The sequence below is a fragment of the Miniopterus schreibersii genome (genome assembly GCF_964146895.1).
Source record: "Miniopterus schreibersii genome assembly, chromosome: 2".
Lineage (NCBI taxonomy): Eukaryota > Metazoa > Chordata > Mammalia > Chiroptera > Miniopteridae > Miniopterus > Miniopterus schreibersii.
This window is the reverse complement of record NC_138102.1, coordinates 173795823-173815753: the sequence shown is the minus strand read 5'-3', so window position 1 is coordinate 173815753 and position 19931 is coordinate 173795823. Positions and strand designations below refer to the sequence as shown.

Here is a 19931-nt window from a genome sequence, read left to right as displayed (position 1 = left end):
AACTACCAGTCCCAGAATGCCACGCGGGGGGGCGGGCTCTCCGAGAGCCGCACAGTGATTGGAGAACAAGTGCGTTTCCTTCCGGAAGGAAGGGCCGGAGAGGCGGGGAGTTTGGGAGACGCTCGAACCCTATCCCGGGGTTGGGTAGGCCACCTCGGGGAGGGTTTGTGGGTGACCCCCGGGTTCCCCGCCCGCTGAGGAGATGGATGAGGACGGGCTTCCTCTCATGGGGTCAGGCATAGACCTGACCAAGGTTTGTAGAAAGAGCTGGACTTCTGGTGACCTGGGAGGGGATGGTGAAGGGACGCCCGATGGCCAGGGGGACCCCGTCTCCCCAAGCCTCACCCTGTGCCTGACCTGGGCTTCTTTTCCGCCGGCTTCGGCTGGGAGAGCCCCACAGTTCACCTTAAAAGGGGGCCCCTCCGTGTCTGTCTAAGGGGTGAGCGTGCCTTCCGGGCCCTCGCCGCCGGTCCCGAGTCGGCCCGCTCCGGGACGACGCCCGGCGGCGTGGGCGTGGCCGGGCGCGACCCCCGCCCTTCCTCTTTGAGTCGGCCCCCAAGCTTTTTGAGTGTTTTTATGTGCTGTGTCACCGACAAGTTCGTGCTTGCGCCTCCAGAGCCCATTCTGAAACTTTTCTATAGCCCCTGTCATCTTCCGACGCCCCACCCCCACGGTTTAGGAAAATGAGGGCTCTTCGGGGGCTCCTGTCCCAGCAGAACACCCGTTGTTGTTCGTACCAAAGGGATTGCACCGTGTACGTTCCTCCTGTACGGATCATGTATTTTTTTTACATAACACAGGTGCCAGCTATTCAACAGAAAAGAACGGTGGCATTTCTAAACCAGTTTGTGGTGCACACTGTACAGTTCCTCAACCGCTTCTCTACAGTTTGTGAGGAGGTAGGTCCTGTGATGCTGGCTTCATGAGCAGCCCAGAAATCACTGCACTTTTGAAGGCAGCAATCGAGTAAAACAAGAATTACAGTCGGTTCCCATACCGTGGCATCTCACTCAGCTATTATGTAAACAAACTTTAAATCCTCTTTGAGTCTGTTCCATTACTCCTGTACCCCACTTCTGCTGAAGTTTCTAGAGGCCTTTGTGAAATAGCTCAGTAAGGAATTCCAAAATATCACAGTCAAAGACATTTTTTATTTTCAAATCAGCTGTTTCTCTCTTACCCCAGAGATTAACATTTTTAGGTACACATTGTTTCAGTTTACATTAAAATTATTTTACATTCCTTGGTCCAAAAAAAAAAAAAAGGTTAAGAAGGTAGCCTAGAAATATAACTTTGGCATCAAATATTATGGAAATAAAAACACTGTCTGCAAATAAATGACTTGTGAAGTCAGGATTAAGTACCCAATTAAGGATTAGGTGCCAGATCCAGGGATCCCTGTCTTAAGAAGTAAAGGCAAAAAAGAGAATGGGAAGAATCATGGGTTGAAATTGGGTGTAAGAAAGGAAGAAGGGGTCTGCCTGGCCAGTGTGGCTCAGTTGGTCAAGCGTCATCCCATGCACCAGGATGTCACCGGTTCAATTCCGGGTCAGGTCACATGCCTGAGTTTGGGCTTGATCCCTGATAGGGATGTGCAGGAGGCAGCTAATTGATGTTTCTCTCTCATCAATGTTTCTATCTTTCTCTGCCTCTCCCTTCTTCTCTTTGAAATCAATAAAAACATGTAAAAAAAAGAGAAAATAAAATTAGATAATTCACAGGTGAGCCAATTAAACAAACAGTATTCATTTCCTTCTGTATTGTATTTAATATAAGGTATAGCCTTAGCAAGTGGAGTTTTTGTTGGGTGTGTTATTAGTAAAAATGAATGGGGACAGGAAAACTATTTTCACTTGTAGATTCCAGCGGATGTTTTTGTCTAGTTATCGAAATCACTTCTGTCTTTTCTGTAAGACAAAAGGAAGTGAAATGATAATTGATAAAGAGACTCAGTTCAATATATTTTATCTAACTGGCCCAGAGACTCAATGCTTGCTTCCCAGAGTTTTATCTTGCTTCCCAGAGTTTTATCTTGTTATACTATATCCCACTACCTTCTAAGTGGGATATAGTATAACACTGACTGGTTAAAAGCAGTAAGCCAGGGAGTTAGTCCTTCACTTTTCATGTCAGGGAAGGGTGGAGAAGTATCTGGAGAGAGACTATTCCAGGATTGTTAGCAGAGAGGAGCAAATACTCCACCCCCAGTTAAATATTTCTCATCACCAGTTAATAAAATAAAATAAACAACAACAAACAGCAAACACACCTATGAAAGCGACTTGATTGAGCTGCTCTGGGCCACGGATAGCCCCTCACCTTTGTAGTGCCTGACAGTTTTCACTGTCCGAGGAGTGAGTGCTATTTACAGTAACCGTCTCTTGTTTATTGATTGCTTATGAATTATCAAAGCCTCAGGACTATTTTATTTCCTTCTGTTCCTCTCTGAACTGCCCCTCAGCTGTTTTGACTGTTTCAGTATTCCCTAGTTCTTCCTTAAACTCTAGACACACAAACTGGACCAAAAAGTCATGATGTTTAAATGTTGTTTATTGCCTGTTTTTCCTTAATGGATGATAATCTAAGTTGACAGTAACTCATTTTGTACAATCCATATTTCAGCAGTTTGGATATAGCTGCAGGCTGTTTGCTCGGTATGATGACAGTAATTAATATTGTGTGCTTATTTTGCGTTAGGCATTATATTAAGTGCTTTACATGTACTTAATTGTCAGAGCCCAACGTTTTGAGAGAGATCCAGTTTTCTCTCTTTTAGAAATACAGAAACCAAGATGTGGAAAGGTTTAAATAATTTGCTTAGTCATCCATTCACTCATTCAACTTATATTTGAGTGCATAATATTTATAGCTGCAGTAGCTGCTCTAATTTTCTCACACACGGCTAGAAAGTAGCAGAGCTGGGATTCCAACTCTAATCTGTTAACTGGAAAAAGCAAAAATGTCTCAGTATTCTGTTATATTGCACCTTCTGGCCTGAATGAGAGATATGTTGACATCATTTCCAAGTGAGAGACTATGGTCTCTCTTTATAGCTATTTCAAAATTTATTTTTTAGATTTGTATTATCTTCTCTGCTATGCCATGTCCATTTGATGAAATGTCTTTAATAAATGTAATATATGTATTTAAACATAAAGTGCCATTTTCTCCCACATTAAGATTAATCTGGTTTTTCGAAATGTGTTGTAAATTGTTGATAGCACCTACTAGGTCTGTAGTCCTTGTTTAGTTAAAGTCTTAAACAGGAACCAAACAACTGTTTCCCTTCACAAAATATGAACCTCAGCTGTTATTTTTTTAACTGGAAGTGAACTGGGGGAGAGAGGAAAACCTGTACTTTTTCTTGCTGCTGCTGTGTGTTTTTTTTTCACATAATCTGGTTTGAACTAAACTGTAATAACTTCAGTCACTGCTAAACTCAACTTGAATTAAATTTCCAAGAAATTGTTGGGGCTCTCTTCGGCACTAATACTGGTTTTTAGAATTCTCTAATAAAGAGAAAAGTGAAGAACTTGACTTTTTAAAAGCTTTCTGGATACCAGGCTACTTTGTAACTCTAATGATTGGAACCAGGGCAGGAGCGAAGTTAGAAGATGGAGAAAGGAAAGTTGAATCCGACCCAAGTTACAGAGTTACTTAGGGTCATCTCTTCTTCCTTCACAAATCCCCAGTAAGCATTTCTATCCTGGCCCTAATCAGCAGAATCACATTGAGACTGCAAATTTAAATGGGGGAAGGGGGCGCAATGCAAGTTCTATGCATATTGCAGATAAAACTCAGCAGAAATTTAACCTGATGGTGAATTTGAAAGTCAAAGGTACTCTATAAACAGTTCAGTCAGATGTATTATTTTGACTCAGACTTGTAACATGCCTAGAATACTGAGTTTTTAATCCTTTTTTAAATATTCTAAAACACGTCAGTATAGGCAGAAGTGCTGAGAATTCTCACGTAAGCTAAAGCCCTTTACAGTGCTTATCTTCTACATCCAATTTTAAGCCTACCATTAGACTGAATCTTCAACCAAATAATGTTTTGCTTAAAACCCTATTTAGTGCTACACTTTTACTACTTTTACAACGCTTGGACAACTTTTACAAATTCTAGGCTTATGTGTCAGATGAAGCTTAATAAAACAAGCAATTGTTTTTCTTTCTGGCTTCTAGGACATGTACAGTGCAGTGTGATATATACCAAGAGATCCATTATTTTATTTATTTATTTTTAAATCCTCACTCAAGGATATTTTTTCTATTGATTTTCAGAAAGAGTGGAAGGGGGAAAGAGAGAAAGAGAGAGAAACATCAATGTGAGAGAGACACGTCGACTGGTTGCTTCCCACACGCACCCCAACCAGGGCTAGGGATCAAACCTGCAACCCAGATACATGCTCTTCACCGGGAATCCAACCCGGGACCCTTTGAGGGCCAACCCTCTAACCACTTAACCACACTGGCCAGGGCGTGGAGACATTTTAAATAAAAAAAGGATGACTTGAACACAAACGCTGAGATACCATGACAGTCAATTTGATTAGCCAGAAGGCCACTAATTAACTAACGGGCAGGTAGCATATCCAGCATGGATACCCTGGGCAAAGGGATTATTCATATCCTGGGAAGGACAGCCCAAGATTTCATCACACTACTAAGAACAGTGTGCAATTTAAAACATATGAATTGTTTGTTTCTAGAATTTTACATTTAATATTTTTGGATCATGGTTGACCACAGGTAACTAAAACCTCAGATAAGGGGAGACTACTGTAGTTCACAATTATTGTTATTAGATTAGATATCAAGGATATTTAAATAAATTATTACAAATTAAAATATATTGATGTTTAGATAAGTGTCTTTCATGTCTTGCATGAATAAGTCATTCATATAATCTTGTTTTATTTTTTTAAAGGGTGATTTCATTTTGGTGAGGTTTTGATAAAGTAGATGAGAGTAGGTAAAATGAGTGCCAAAGCCAAAGGTTGACATACCACACAAATTCTGCATCCAAAAAACAATTAAGAATTATTGCTCTAGCAAGTCCAGCCATCCCTCAGTATGCACGGGGGAGTGGTTTCAGGACCTGCACAGACACCAATATCTAGGGATGCTCAAGACCCTTATTAAAGTGATGTTGTATGTACATATAACCACACATTCTCCTGTATACTTTTTTTTTTTAAACTTTTGTGTGTGTTTTTTTAAATCCTCACTCAAGGATATGTTTTTTTTATTGATTTGAGAGAGAGAGAGAGAGACATTGATGTGAGAGAGAAACATCGGTGGGTTGCCTCTCATCCACACCCTGACAGGGGATTGAACTGCGAACCTACACATGTCCCCTGACCAGGAATTGAACCTGCAACCTCTTTGGTGTACAGGGCAATGCTCCAACAAACTGAGCCCACCAGCTGGGGCATCCTGTATACTTTAAATCATCTCTAGATTACTTAAAATCCCTAATACAATGTAAATACTATGTAAATAGTTGTTATACTGTATTGTTTAGGAAATAATGACAAGAAAAGAAAGTCAGTACATATTTAGTACAGACACAACCATTGTAGTCCTAACTCCTTAGTAAACATCAGCAACAGCATAACTTTCTTTCCTTAATATTTTTGATTTACAGTTTGAATCCGAGCATGCAGAACCTGCAGATATGGAGGATCAGCTGTATAACATTTTTGTCCGAGCCTCTATAATCTTCCTTATCAACACGTAATTTTCAAAAAAAAATTTTCATTCTTATTTTCTATTTACTAAGACTTGTATTTTAATCCTTAGCCTATCCTGTATGAATCACTGACTACTCATTGAAGGACAATTTAGTTTTATGGCCTAACCCTGAAAAAAATTTAATACCAGTTTTTAAATATGAATCATTGAGTACTCATTGAAGGACAGTTTAGTTTTATGAGCTAACTCTGAAAAAAATTTAATACCAATTTTTAAATAATTCCAGATAAACAGCATCTGTTTTAGGAAATTTGATTCCCAGTGTGTAGCACAGTGGCATCTTTGTCTTAGTAAGAAAAGGATTGATTATTTATTAGCTTTGAATAACGAAAAAGTCTATGAAATACTCGGTAATTTCCATCGCTTTTAAATTAATAAGCTTTATTTATTAGAGTAGTTTTAGGTTCACAGCAACACTGAGCAGAAAGCACTGAGTTCCCATATACTCGCTGACCCCTGGCCTCTGCGCTGTCTTTCCTACTATCAACATCCCCCACCAGTAGGGTACATTTGTTTAAATCAGTGTTACCATCTACACTGACACATCATCACCTATGGCATCATGTTTTAACAGCGTAAAATTCTTTCAAAACAATGTAAAATTCTTTCAAAAATAGTATCTGGAGTTGCAGTATTTAAGTTCAGATTATTTTACTTGTTTGAAGACTGTTCTCAGCTTGAAAATTGTCCTACTAATAGTTCCTACTTCATACATACATCTGGTGTGAGATTTCAAATGATATGTAAAGTAAATGCTCGAATGTTTACAATGATGATTATTGCTTAAAATACATACTTATATAAAATATTAAAACAAATATTAATTTTTGATTCATCTTTTTTATTTCATTTACTTTCATAATTCAGAAATTATTCAGTTTACAAAATAATTTGCTGTAGGATTTCTGTAATTAGTAATTCATTAGATTGACCAAGATTTAATTTTCATGATTTTCATGAAAACACCTAAAATTTGGAGAGGAATTCATTTGTATAATATGTTATAAACCTGTATTACATTTATTCATAAAAGCCTCCTGTGAACAAATCCAGAAAAAAAAGTGAAATTTAGCTTTAAATGCCATTAAAACTAGATTCTGATGTTTTATTTCTAAGTTATATCTTTGTAGATATCAAGATGCTCATCTTTAAGTGTCTGTGAAGAAGCACTAATTGCTCTGGTGGCTTTTAGTTTTTTCTTTCTAAATGTGGGCAAAATAACCATTTCTTGGGGTGTTAAAATCTGCTGATGAGTTAGTCAGGATCTTGATAATATTTCAGAAAGCAGTCAAAATGCTGCATATCATCCAACTAGTAAACTGGTCAACTGCTCTTGCACTGTGTCACTAAATATAATAATGTTTAGGAATCGAGTGTTTTAAATAAAGTTCTTATGGATCATATTTTATGATGTTACTTTTGTGTGGTAATAGATTAGATAGATGATGATGATGATGATGATGATGATGATGATAGATGATAGAAGATGATAGATAGATGATAGATAGATAGATAGATAGATAGATAGATAGATAGATAGATAGATAGATGATAGATAGATGATAGATAGATAATTTAATTGTATAGAGTAACTCGAGCACAGTAAGCCCTTGGTTCTAGTTTATCTGGGATTTTGATGGTAGATTGATTCCTTTTGCTTTTTTAGGACTCTGATTTTCTTCTTTGTTTTAATTATTTCCAACATAAACTGCTTACTTTTCAACTTCATCTCCTTTTACTTTTCAAACTTGAAAAGTTTGAATTTAGGACTAATTGTATATACTTACATGTCTAATTAATTTATAAAGGCAGATACTGTTCCAGGCTGTCTTATGTTAATTTTTATTCTTGTTTTCTGTGAAGAATTTTTTCATACATCAACTGATAATTATTAGGCTCCTATTAAGTATCAAGTACTGTTCTGGGCACTAGGGGTATAGCACTGAAGGAAAACTCTGTCCTGGGAGGAGTTTACATTCTGATCCCAATATTGATTGTGGCTCTGATAATGAGTTTGATAAGGCTGATAATGTAACTTCTTATCTGTGAAACAGTTTTATAAAATAACTGAAGCATGCTAATGAAAATAATACAATACTTTAGTTCCTATTCCTACTCATGTAAATACAAGAGTAGTATATTAGAAAATGACAAATACTTAAACCATAGTTTTTATTATTTTCAAATCTACCCTTTTTTTTTTTACAGCTTATTTTAATCAGACTTTATTCATTTGTTTCTAATCTTTCTTTTCCAGAAACTGGCAGACCTTTCTCTTCGTATCCAACAAATTGAAACAACTCTCAATATTTTAGATGCAAAGGTTTGTATTTCTGAATTATTTATAGTATAAATTTTGCTGTATTCTTAGCAACTTTCTCAGTTATACTTAACTTTAATTGCATTTGGGAATGAATTAAACTTATCTCTTGCATCCTGAGGTGATACAGTATTTTTTATTAAATTTATTATAATTAAAAAAAGAAAAGATACTCATTATGAACCTGACTCTATTTAAATATACACATGGATTGAAATTTCTTTCATTATACTAGTCAAAACCATAATGTAACATGTTAACAAACTGAGCTATTACATAGTTTGCTTCATTTGATGGAGAATTTTCAGTTATCTTAATAGAAATCATTTGATAACACAGTGATAATTATATAAAACTTGAGATGTCTTCAGAGCAAAATTTGGAGAAAATATCAGCTATTTTCTGTTTGCAAATATATTAAATACTAATGAAGAATATGCATTTTGATGTCAGAAATTACAAAAGGTAACTAGCAAAAACAGAAGGGTGTTTTGATTTGAAAGCTTGTAGAGCTTGTGTTTATAAAGTAATGGAAACACTAGTATATTTTTGTGACTTGTCCTTTTGTCAAAAAACTCTGAAAAAAAATGTTAAATATTTATGAGGAGGAAGTGACTAATAATATCTTTAGCATAAGGATTCAGATGTCTAATTTGTACTTTCTACATCTTCAGATAGACTTCAACCACTGTATTTCTCTCAGAACATTTCTTTGGCTTGGAAAGTTTAGGATACCTGGCCTTGAACATGTTCAAGAAATTCTAGCAGCGATACCCACTTGAAACTATTTGGGCCATAGCCACTTTGCTAAGTACTGTCATCAGTCAACAGTTCTCAATGAATGCCACTGCTTCAGATCTTATTACTATTGGTTTTTTCATTATTCTTTATTATGGTTATGTGTCTTGTTTTAATGTTTGGGGAATTCCTGAGTTAGAATCCAAGGTCATGAGTTAAGTTACTATATGGACAAGTTAACCTTAATTATTTCCATGGTCATGGGTTAATCTCCGAAACTAGCCAAACATCTGACAAATGTATATCATTGATATCAAGACGAAATCAGAAAAGAGGGTTTGCATGGATCGTGCAACTCCAACATGACATGCTCAACCACTGACAGCACATCCATCTTTTATGCATGAAAAAGAACACATTGTAGTAACATTCAGTGATAAATGTTTAAAGAAGGAAAAAAAGAGTGAGCTGTGTCAGACATTAAAATGTGATGACAAGAGTTTTGTCAGCCCTGGCCGGGTAGCTCAGCTGGTTAGTGTTGTCTCTATAGGCCTAGGTTGCAGATTCAATCCCAATCAGGGCACATACAAGAATCAACCAATGAATGCGTAAATAAATGGAACAACAAATATCTCTCTCTCTCTCTCTCTCTCTCTCTCTCTCTCACACACACACACACACACACACACACACACAGAGAAATCAATAAATTTTTTTAAAAAAACAACACAGTATGTCTTGGTAGTCTTTAAAAACTAAATATCTTTTAAGAAAGACTTATCATTTCTCAAATAATTGATACTTAAAATGTGCTACAAAGCACTTTTTTACAAAGTATGTTTAGTAATAATCTTTTTACAACATCTTTGTGAGGTAAATTTTTTTATCCCCACTCTACAGGTGAGAAATTGAGGCCTATGGAGATTTATACAAGGTCACATGGCTTGTGACATAAACCCAGGCACTTTGACTCCAAAGCCCATTGCTCTTATTCCTTCACTAGGCTTTCTTATATTTTCAAAGCAATTCCTGGGAACAGAATAGTTATAAGCTAAATTAGATTTGTAAGAAATTGTTAAAAAATATTTTATTTGTGAATGCCTTTTCCCTTTTAAATAGTCTATGGCATGGAGAATTTCAAACACCAAAAATGAGATTTTATTATTTTTTTTATTTGTTCATTTATTTTTATCCTCACCTGAGGATATTTTTTCCATTGTTTTTCAGAGAGAGTGGAAGGGAGAGCAAGAGAGAGAAACATCAATGTGAGAGAGACACATGGATTGGTTGCCTCCTTCCTGCACACAACCTGACTGGGGCCAGGGATTGAGCCTGCAACCGAGGTATGTGCCATTGGCTGGAATCGAACCCAAGACCCTTCAGTCCACAGGCCAGTGCTCTAACCACTGAACAAAACTGACTAGGGCCAAAAATGAGATTTTATTAACTTGTTTCTATGGGCTTAAAAACATACGAGAGCTATTTAAAACACATACCTAATGTTTAAGCACCTTCTATTATCCTCATATACCAACATTAATTTTCCCTTCTCAGTTGTCATCTATCCCAGGCCTAGATGATGTCACAGTTGAAGGATCTCCTGTAAGTGCCACTGGTATCACAAACAAATCACATTCTGAAGCCACTTCAGAGCAATCACAGGTGAGTATTTAACTTCCAAGAACATAAGCAGATCTTCTGGTTGAACCAGGTAGACACAAGCAGCAGACTTGATGTAAGAACTTTAAAAATGTAAAACTTTGAATAGTAATATTTTAAAGCCTTAAGATCAAAAATGAAGTTTGGGAAAAAAATTAGCTGTTTTGTTTTGTGATTTTGAAGGGCTTCCTAAAGTTTATATTTTCTTTGCTCTATACAGGACTAGGTAAAATCTCAAATATAGTTATTTTCTTCAAGTTCACTATGGAAATGTTTTTCTGAGTTCTTTAAAGAAATGCACTCTTTAAATGTTTTATGATAAAAACTTTCAAACATACACAAAAATAGAATAGTATGATGAATATCCAAATGTCCATTATCCGATTCACTAGTGTAGATTTCGTGGCCGTTGCCTTCCTCTTTTTTATCACTTGCTGTAGTGAATCCAAGCATCCTGCCATTTCACCCTGTATAATTCTTGGAGCATCTCTGTAAAGTTCTGACATCTTGCATAACCACAATGCCTTTATCATACCAAATATAACTGATGGTAATTCCCTGGTATTATCTAACCTCTTATACTTAGTGTGCTCTGTGAACCAGCAGCATGGCCATCACCTGAGAGCTTGTTAGAAATCTCCAGCTCCACCCAGACTTACTGAATCAGAATTTACATTTTAACAAGATCCCTAGGTGGTTTGTGGTTCCTTAAAATTTGAGAGATACTGATCTAAGAAATACCAACTGTCTAAAAAGTGTTTTGGCATTTGATTTGTTCAAATCTGCAACCTAGTAAGGGTCACACTTTACATTTGGTGTTTATGCCTTAATGTCCATGTATTCTCTGTATAAGTTTAAATTTCATGTTACTTTTTATTTTAAGAAGTAAAAGTTGATTGAGAATAATCTTTAGTGCATCTCAATGAAGTATTAAAATTCCAAATAAAATCATGGTGGTCTATCAAGTAATACTGAACAAGTATACTCCCTATCTCTATGGAATTCTACATTTGTACCTGGAGGTACTTTTCACAGGATTTTTTTAGATCATTATTTTGTTGACCATGATGATAATGACTAACATATAAAGGATGCCAAGCATACTTCTAAGTGCTTTCCATAAATTAATTCATTTAATCCTCATAACAGCCCTACAAAGTAAATACTATATGATCATTTCTACTTTACAGATGTGTCAGATAAGGTACACAGAGGATGAGTAATTTGCTAACAAAAAGTGTAAGAGCTGGAATTTTAACCCAGGCAATCTGGTGCCAAAAGTCCTGGCTCTTACTTGCTATACTGCACTGCCTCTAGCACCTATATTGAATTCATCACACTTATTGAGCCCATGCGGTATGAGACACTGTAGGAGGAGCCATATATTTATAGATTTCTGGAATGAATTAGATAACCAATTTACTTAACAATTCGATTATTTAACATCCATTGAATTAATATTGGAAATTCCATTATGATGGCCATTAGAATATATATTTTTGGGTGTCCCAAAAAAAAATTATACACACTGTAACAGCCGTTGGCTCAATTTTGAAATGAAATGTATTTTAATAAACACTGCCTTTATAATTATTCAAAGTGTGTGTATACATTTTGGGCAGGACACCCTATATGATATATAAGAGGAAATGCAGCTGTTTAACTTTACAAGATTCTTTCAGTTAAATATGAACCACCCTTTTCCTCAAACAAGATGTGTAAAAAATATTAAGAAAGTGTTTCCACTCTACCTAGTAGAGTGGATACTAGCTGTCATAAGTGGTATCTGTATAACTGAATATTAATTTTCCAGGTGTTATTATGAATGCCATCTATAATATGTCTTTTAAAACTTATGTAGTTGTATTTGTCCTGCCTATTTAACATCTCAAAAAATTTATTATGAGTAATCACAGGAAAATTTTCTAAAATTCAGAATAACATGATATATCTCTGGCAATTTTATTTTTAAAATATATATTCATTTGGAGAATTTATGAAGTTTTGTTGGCTTCCTCAGTTTAAAAATTGTGGTAAAGTTGTGTATTGATTTGGTTAATAAAATAATTGTTTATCATGTTCTTAATATCAAATTAACTTATTTCTTCTCAATTGTTATTAATTTGTATAGTTTTGTAAAATATTTTGAATTAGACTTAAGTATTGTTAATACAGAATTTCCATTGGTATTACAGTCAACTCACTTATCAGATAAAAGGTAGTCATGCACTTTTTCTTAATTATCCATTCATTGCAATCTCTGTATGAGTCAAAGATCGAAGGTTTGCATACTGATTTTTCTGCAACTTTAATTTTGTGGTTCAGATTTCATCATTACTCACAATAGAACATCCAGTTGTGCAGATTGAGAATAAAATGAAGGACAGTTGAGAGATGTGATAGAGGATTTATTGGGTCATTCAAATAGCAAAGGTGTAAGACCTGACATAATTAAACCTTGTTGAGGTCTTGATTATTAGGCGAAAGTTAACAGGTAAGTTTGGAGATCCGGAGGGCCTCTATGTAATTATCATTTAGTCTGTGTACTATTGTATGAGTTCATCATTCATAATTTTTCATAATTTTTTAAAAGCATATTTGGGTCTTGTTTGAATTTTTTATTTAATTAAATCTTTAGACTTTGTGTATTTATTTACTTTACAGATGAATAAATACACACATGAATGCACACTTTTTGGTGTACTTAATGGTGTCATAAAACAGTAGAAACCTGAAGAATTTTTGTATGTTTTATTCACTTCACAGTTTTTGACAGATTTAATTTATATTTGAGTTATGTGAGGAAAAACCTTACTATATAATTCACATTCATATTTTTAAAACTGAATATTTAAAGATATTTCTCGATTTGTCTACATTTTGGCATAGCTATGTAGACATAAAGTTGATTTCATCCTGTTAAGGAAATTCCTCTTAATGCTAATATACAGATAATGAATGAGAATTCATAAAAGTAAACTTATTCTAAATGTTCAGGTTGGGGGAAAAATCAAGAACTGTATAGAGACAGCCCTTGCTTTGCACTTAAGCAAGGGCAGCGCAGCAGTGTGGACACAGTACTGCGACAATTGCCTATATGATGAAAGCATTTTTATCCTAGATCACTCCCCAGTGTTCTTCACTGTGAGTAGTGTCTAGCGTTTAATCTTAGCCACTCCGTGGAGAATGTTATCATTCACATTGCCGTCAGTAGCCAAAATATACAAAACCAGATAATTTTGTCTGAAAAATGATTTTTTCTTCCATAAATTCTCTAGGCATTGCTCTCTGAGATAATAGAATAGCCATATCCACTTAGGAAAAGATTATTTATACTGAGGAGGGAGGGCTCTGGCTTCATGAGCATCCACTGCTAAATGTTATCCCTGTTAACCGGGGGCAAGATAATACTATCTACCTCAGAGATAGAAAAGCATACATCTGCCCTATGAAAATCATAATGAAGGAGCATTACTGCCTAGCTGCAGCAGGAGATGACCTGAAGATGACGAGAGGAGAAAGGAGGTGAATTGTGAAATGTTGAGATAAAAGAAAAACCAAGCGCGGAAGTCGGTCAGCAATAGTTAGAAGCCTCAGGCTGTCAGGGCTCCACAAGCACCCAACTCACACAGACCTGCCGGGCCCCAGACAGAATAATTACAGGAAAAGATTATTTGGTTAATGAGGAATTCAATTGTGTAGATGGTGGATACCTAGAAAATCAGTTCATTGCCCATTAGAGTGGAACAATAGACAAATAGAATAGTTTTATTAGCTTTATTAGAAGTTTTATTAAAATATTTCCACCTATAATTCATCTTTTTATCAGCACTTTGGGGACAAGTAATATTTTTAAATTCCATAAATACATTTGCAATTTTAAGGGAAAATATAGTATTTTTAAGTGTAGTTCCTCTGGAATCATATTTAAATATTTGTAAATATTTGGAAGTATGTATCTTATAATTATTGGTATTTAAATTTAGAAATATGATTTTTTTTTCTGGTGTTGATTGCTTTAGAATTATAAAAAGAAACATCCCTTTTAAGTAGCATGATGGACCCCTTTTGTGAACTGTCTAAAGATTTACACGCAATACTCTCTACAGCAGAAAAGTTTACAAGACTCTGGACCACAGGAAAGTGAAGTAACAGCAGAAAATATCTTAACTGTAGCCAAGGACCCAAGATATGCCAGATATCTCAAAATGGTTCAAGTGGTAAGCTAATTTGATCTGTCTTCTCTGTCTAGCAGCCTCCTTTGAAATTCTTAACTCTGGAGGGTTTCATTGTTGCTTTTCAACCTGAATAACTGCTAAACCAAGTGACCAAGTTTTCTACTCTCTTGCTTACTTCTTTCCTATGTTCAGTTAATGCCCTGAAAAAAAGTAACCAAAAGTCATATCTCTCTAATTAAAATTAATCTCATACTTAAGACTAACAGTTTAATATAGATTTTTATATATATATATAATTGCTTTACACAAAGTTATTGCATATCGATAGAGGAATGAAAGTAGAGTATTCATACAGCTTTAGCTTAATTCCCATATGATAGCACAAATCTTTTTTTTTTTAATATTCTTATTCTGAATTTGATCTCTCAATGGTTTGGTTCATAGAAAAGAGCATAAATCTCTTTGCCATGTAAGGTGATGCTTTTAGTTTATTATATGATTTTAGAATTTATATTTTTCCTAGGAAATCATTACATGGAATGATAGTTTTATTTTGCTGTCTATACTTTTTTTTTAATCACCAAAATAATTGAAAACATATAATGTCTGACAACCAGAAAGAGTGGATGGGCTCCTTTAGAAGCTGCTCACTCTGCCCCACCTCTGCTGGCCTCCTTGATGTTCCTTGAATAAATATATGGACAGCCTCCTCTCTCAAGGCCTTGGCATCAGCTGTTCTCTCTGCCTCAAACATTTGTTTCCCAGATATCTTCATGGTGTACTCCTTCACTTCCTTCAAATCTTTACTCACATATACCTTCTCTCTGGCCCCATTCCTTTTGCACCTTATCTGCTATATTTTTCTTCTTATAACCTTCCAATATTTAAAATACTACATATCCTACATACTGTGTTTGTGTATCTCTCTCTACTAGAATACAAGCTCCATGAGGGTAGAGGATTATTTTGGGTACTGTACTGTTCTCAGTCCCTAAAATACCTGACATCTAGTGTTTCCCAATGAATGAAAATGCCTATATTTTTCTCTAGGCCATTTTGCCTTTTGATGGGTGTTGGTGATACTGCTCAGTGGTTTTTAGATTGACTAGCTTTGTTGAAATACAAGCTCTTGGCTCCTACTCTACTGAATTAAAATCTCTGAAGTTGGGACTTAAAGCTAGAGCATATGTATTTCCAAAAAAAGTTCTTCAGATTAGGAACTGTTTTAAAAAATGTCAACCTCTATTATGTCATTAAAAGAAGTTTTATTTAGAAACATTTAAGAATGAATAAATGATTATTAATTTTTTTAATTATGTAGAAGTACTTTAGCTTTAGCCCATTATTTTTGCTTGCTGTCACCAAGTAAGAGCAGAGGTTTAGTTTCTTCTTCCTCAGACTTTTCCTCTTTTTAGCCTACTTTTCCTGATCTCAGTCCATTGCCTCCCCTCTGCCTTTGGTACAGGCATTTCTGATTCCTCAACGTTTCCAGGGTTCTGGAAGTGGACTTGGCCTGTCTGTGCTAAGTCATCAATCATTCTTTTATCTGCTTTTAATTTCCATGTTATTGTGGTTCGTATATGCCTCTGAGTCATTAAAATTTTAGTTTAGACCTTACTGTTTGGGGGTAATTTTCAAGAAGAAAGGGAGAGCAACATCTTTACACTGCCATCTTAAAACTGCAAGTTCATCCAAGTTAAATTTCATTTTACTGTTTTCAGTTTACTGTGCCAGCCTGGATCCCAGAATCTTATTACCCAACTTTTGTTTCCTACTGCTCCCTGTCCTGAATTCCATTCTTTGTACCAAACCACAGATCCTTCCCAATATAAGCTCCATGCTCTCCCGCCTCTGGATGTAGATTCCCTTCTCTTAATTGCTGTGTGCCCCATTCTACTCATGTAACACGCTCCTGTGAGCACTTCCACTAACCCCCCAGATCCCAAACCCCGCAGCACATGCAGCGTTAAGTGCTGTCCCGGTCGCTGGCCGGTCTGACCGCGCTGCCTGTGTCCTGTGTGAAGCCGGCTCCTCCATGCCGTGCTGGTGACTCTCCACGCACGCTGCCCTCCCACCGAAAGGGAGCCGTGGGAGGAGCGGAGCCCTGTTCCGTCTCCGCGTTCCCCTCTGCACCATCGTGGCAGCGCCCAAGCGGCGTTCGCTGAGAGGGCTCCTCACCCGGCACATTAGCTCCCCTTTAAGGCCTCGTGCCAGCTGGAAATGCGTAGAAGTGCCCCATTTCTCCAGGTTATTCATCCAGATGTCTGTAGGACCAAACCCAGAGTAGACCAAGTAGTGGACCCCTCATGGGTAATGTGAATCTGCCAGCCGTCGCTCTGCTTGGCCACCTGTAGTTCCACCGGCTCTCCTGTCCCTAAGTAAGCCATGGGTGACCACTGAAACGTCGACGGGGGCAGGCTTCGCGTTGGACCATGTCCTGGTTGGTCTTTCCTGGGCATGGCCACTTCTGTATCATCATTCAGTGCCGCCTCTTTGTCCAAATGTAAGGGTGATATAGTTGAGTCGGCTCCCTCAGTGCTTCATCTGTTCAAGGATAAAACTTTCAGATGTAGGCGTTTATCAGATACTCTCCTTTGGGCAAAACTAAGCGGCCATTATATCATGTCTGTATTTTATCTTTCCGCTTGTTTGCAACATGTTTCAGAAAACCTCCTCCAAATCCTGCACCTGGTCAGGTGGCCAAAAAGAATGCTCCACCTGGTAATACAACATCTGCCCTTTCTGAGCTCCATGTTCAAGAATTCCCATATATCTGGATGTGTATTGATTTATAGATATCTTTCTCCTTCCACTATAAAACACTGTAAGACATGTAAGACATGCCTTTCAAATGCCAGCTCCTATTCATTAATTTCACTCTACTAAGTGTTAACGATCCCTGATATTCACTGATTTCAAGATTTCGTGTTTCCTCTCTACAAATACACACACTTTTATTTTAGGCTATTGGATTTGTTTTCTATTTCTTCATATCTCTCCTCTTAATAATTACCTGCTAGTTCTTCCACTGATTTTTTTCTCCTGTCATTAATTGAGGATTTTTTAGATTATTTTTTATTGAGGTAGCATTGGTTAATAACATTATATAAATTTTAAGTATACATTATTATTCAATATCTGTACTCTATTGCATGCTCACCCCTAAAGTCTAGTTTCCATTCATTACCATACATTCTTTTCCCTCCCCACACACCCCTTGCCTCTGGTAATCACCTTTCTGTTGTCTGTATCTGTGAGTTTATTTCTGTTATGTCAGTTTATGTTACTTTTTTGTTTTATATTCCACATATAAGTGAAACCATACAGTTTTTGTACTTTTCCATTCGACTTATTTCACTTAGCATAATACCTCAAGATCTTTCCATGATGTTATAAATGGCAGTTTTTCCTTTTTTATGACTGAGTAGTATTTCATTGTGTGTGTATATGTATATATATATATATATATATATACACACACACACACACACCACATCTTTATCCATTCATCCATCGCTAGACACTTAGCTTGTTTTCATATGTTGGGCATTATAAATAATGCTGCAATGAACATAAGGGTACATATATATTTTTTTAATTAGTGTTTTTATATTCTTTTGGATAAATACCCAGAAAAGGAATTGCTGGATCATATGGTAGTTCTATTCTTAATTTTTTTGAGGAACCTCCATACTGTTTTTCATAGTGGCTGTACCAGCTTTCAATCCCACCAACAGTGTATGAGGGTTCTCTTTCTCAATATCTTCTTCAACACTTATTTCTTGTCTTTTTAATAATAGACATTCTAACAGGTGTGAGGCAATATCTCATTGTGTTTTTGATTTGCATTTTCCTAATAACTAATGATGTTGAACATTTTCTCATATGCCTGTTGGCCATCTGTATGTCTTTCTTGGAAAAATGTCTATTCAGATTTTCTGCCCCGAGGGTTTTTTACCCTTTGATTTCATTTTAAAGTCCCTTGATCATACCTGTGGGTTTTGCTAAGCATAACCTTTTTGGGTCTTCTGAGTCACTTAGCACTTTTCCAGGAGTATAATTATTCTAGTATCATAAGTCATCACCAAAAATACTGTTCTTCAGCAGCATCTGCATAGCTAATAGTGTTTTCTATATCCATGTCTTCACAGAACTCTAGCTAGAACAGATGACAGTCTTACTCTACTTTAGAAAATACCTCACAGGAGAGTCATTAGAGACCCATTACAACCTATATCGTTGAATCCTTCTATTTCTGCCACTGATATGGAAAGAATCTAGGTAGCTCTGTATGTGTATATTTCCAGATGGTGAAGTGCCTTCCTGTTTTCTCTATTAGTCTTCTAATTGGTTGTTCATTCCGCTAAGGTGATTCAGTTCCTTGAGTGTGACTGAGAACAAACAGGGCTCAGAGCATGTGGGTAGAAAGAAAAACAAATCTGAGTACTTCCTATGAGGAAGAACCTAATCCCAGTTCATTCCAGAGGGGTTTCATTACAAATTGCCTGATGAGTACTAGAAGATTGTAGATTTTTATTAAAATACCCAGTTTTGTCTGGCCGGGCATGGCTCAGCAGTTGAGCGTCAACCTAGGGTCCAGGAGGTCGCAGTTCAATTCCTGGTCAGGACACATGCCCGGGTTGCAGGCTCAGTCCCCAGCAGGGGGCGTGTAGGAGGCAGCCCATCAATGACTCTTTCATCGTTGATGTTCCTCTCTCTCTCTCTTTTCCCTTCTCTCTGAAATCAATAAAGATATATTTTTAAAAATAATAAAAATTTTAAAAAATAAAATATCCAGTTTTTCTTGACCTCAGAAGGCAACTAAAGTTTCTCCAACCTGCCCACTACTCAAAATTTAGTTTTAGTTATTAACATAGAGAAAGACCATCATCTGCATAACTCATCAAAAAGCTATAGTTTGTCTATTGGTATGGTCTTGAGTAGTTTATCACCATTGTACACATTACTACATGTTAACAAAGCTGAGTTTAGAAGCTTACATTTTGGATAGGCTTCTATTAACAAAATTGCTTGTATTAACAAAAGGGAAGATAGCATTAACTTGGTCTAAAACAAAACAAAACAAAACAAAAAAAACCTGTCTTTCTGGAAAAAAAAAAAAAATCACTATATACCAACAGTTTAAAAAATCTATTCTAAGATCCCCAAAATAATATTTCTATACCTTAAAAAGGAAATTAACAGTGCCAGAAGTCCTTTCACCTCTTAAAGACAATAATAGGATCTCTTTCATTTTTAATATATTTTTATCATTTA

General features: G+C 36.2%; 1 protein-coding gene across 2 annotated transcripts in view; it reads left to right on the top strand.

Annotated features, from left to right (window-relative positions):
• Window positions 1-71: 71 nt before the first annotated feature.
• The window catches only part of WASHC3 (WASH complex subunit 3), a 38398-nt gene continuing 18538 nt past the window's right edge, over window positions 72-19931 (top strand). The window contains exons 1-5 of one of the 2 annotated variants that reach the window (XM_081128533.1): window positions 72-253; window positions 801-899; window positions 8017-8082; window positions 10372-10479; window positions 14589-14696. In XM_081128533.1, the coding sequence (XP_080984659.1) occupies window positions 203-253; window positions 801-899; window positions 8017-8082; window positions 10372-10479; window positions 14589-14696 (432 nt within the window). In that variant the 5' untranslated portion in view covers window positions 72-202. Of the gene's footprint in view, window positions 254-800; window positions 900-8016; window positions 8083-10371; window positions 10480-14585; window positions 14697-19931 lie in introns of both variants that reach the window. The other variant, XM_081128532.1, reaches the window with a different exon arrangement.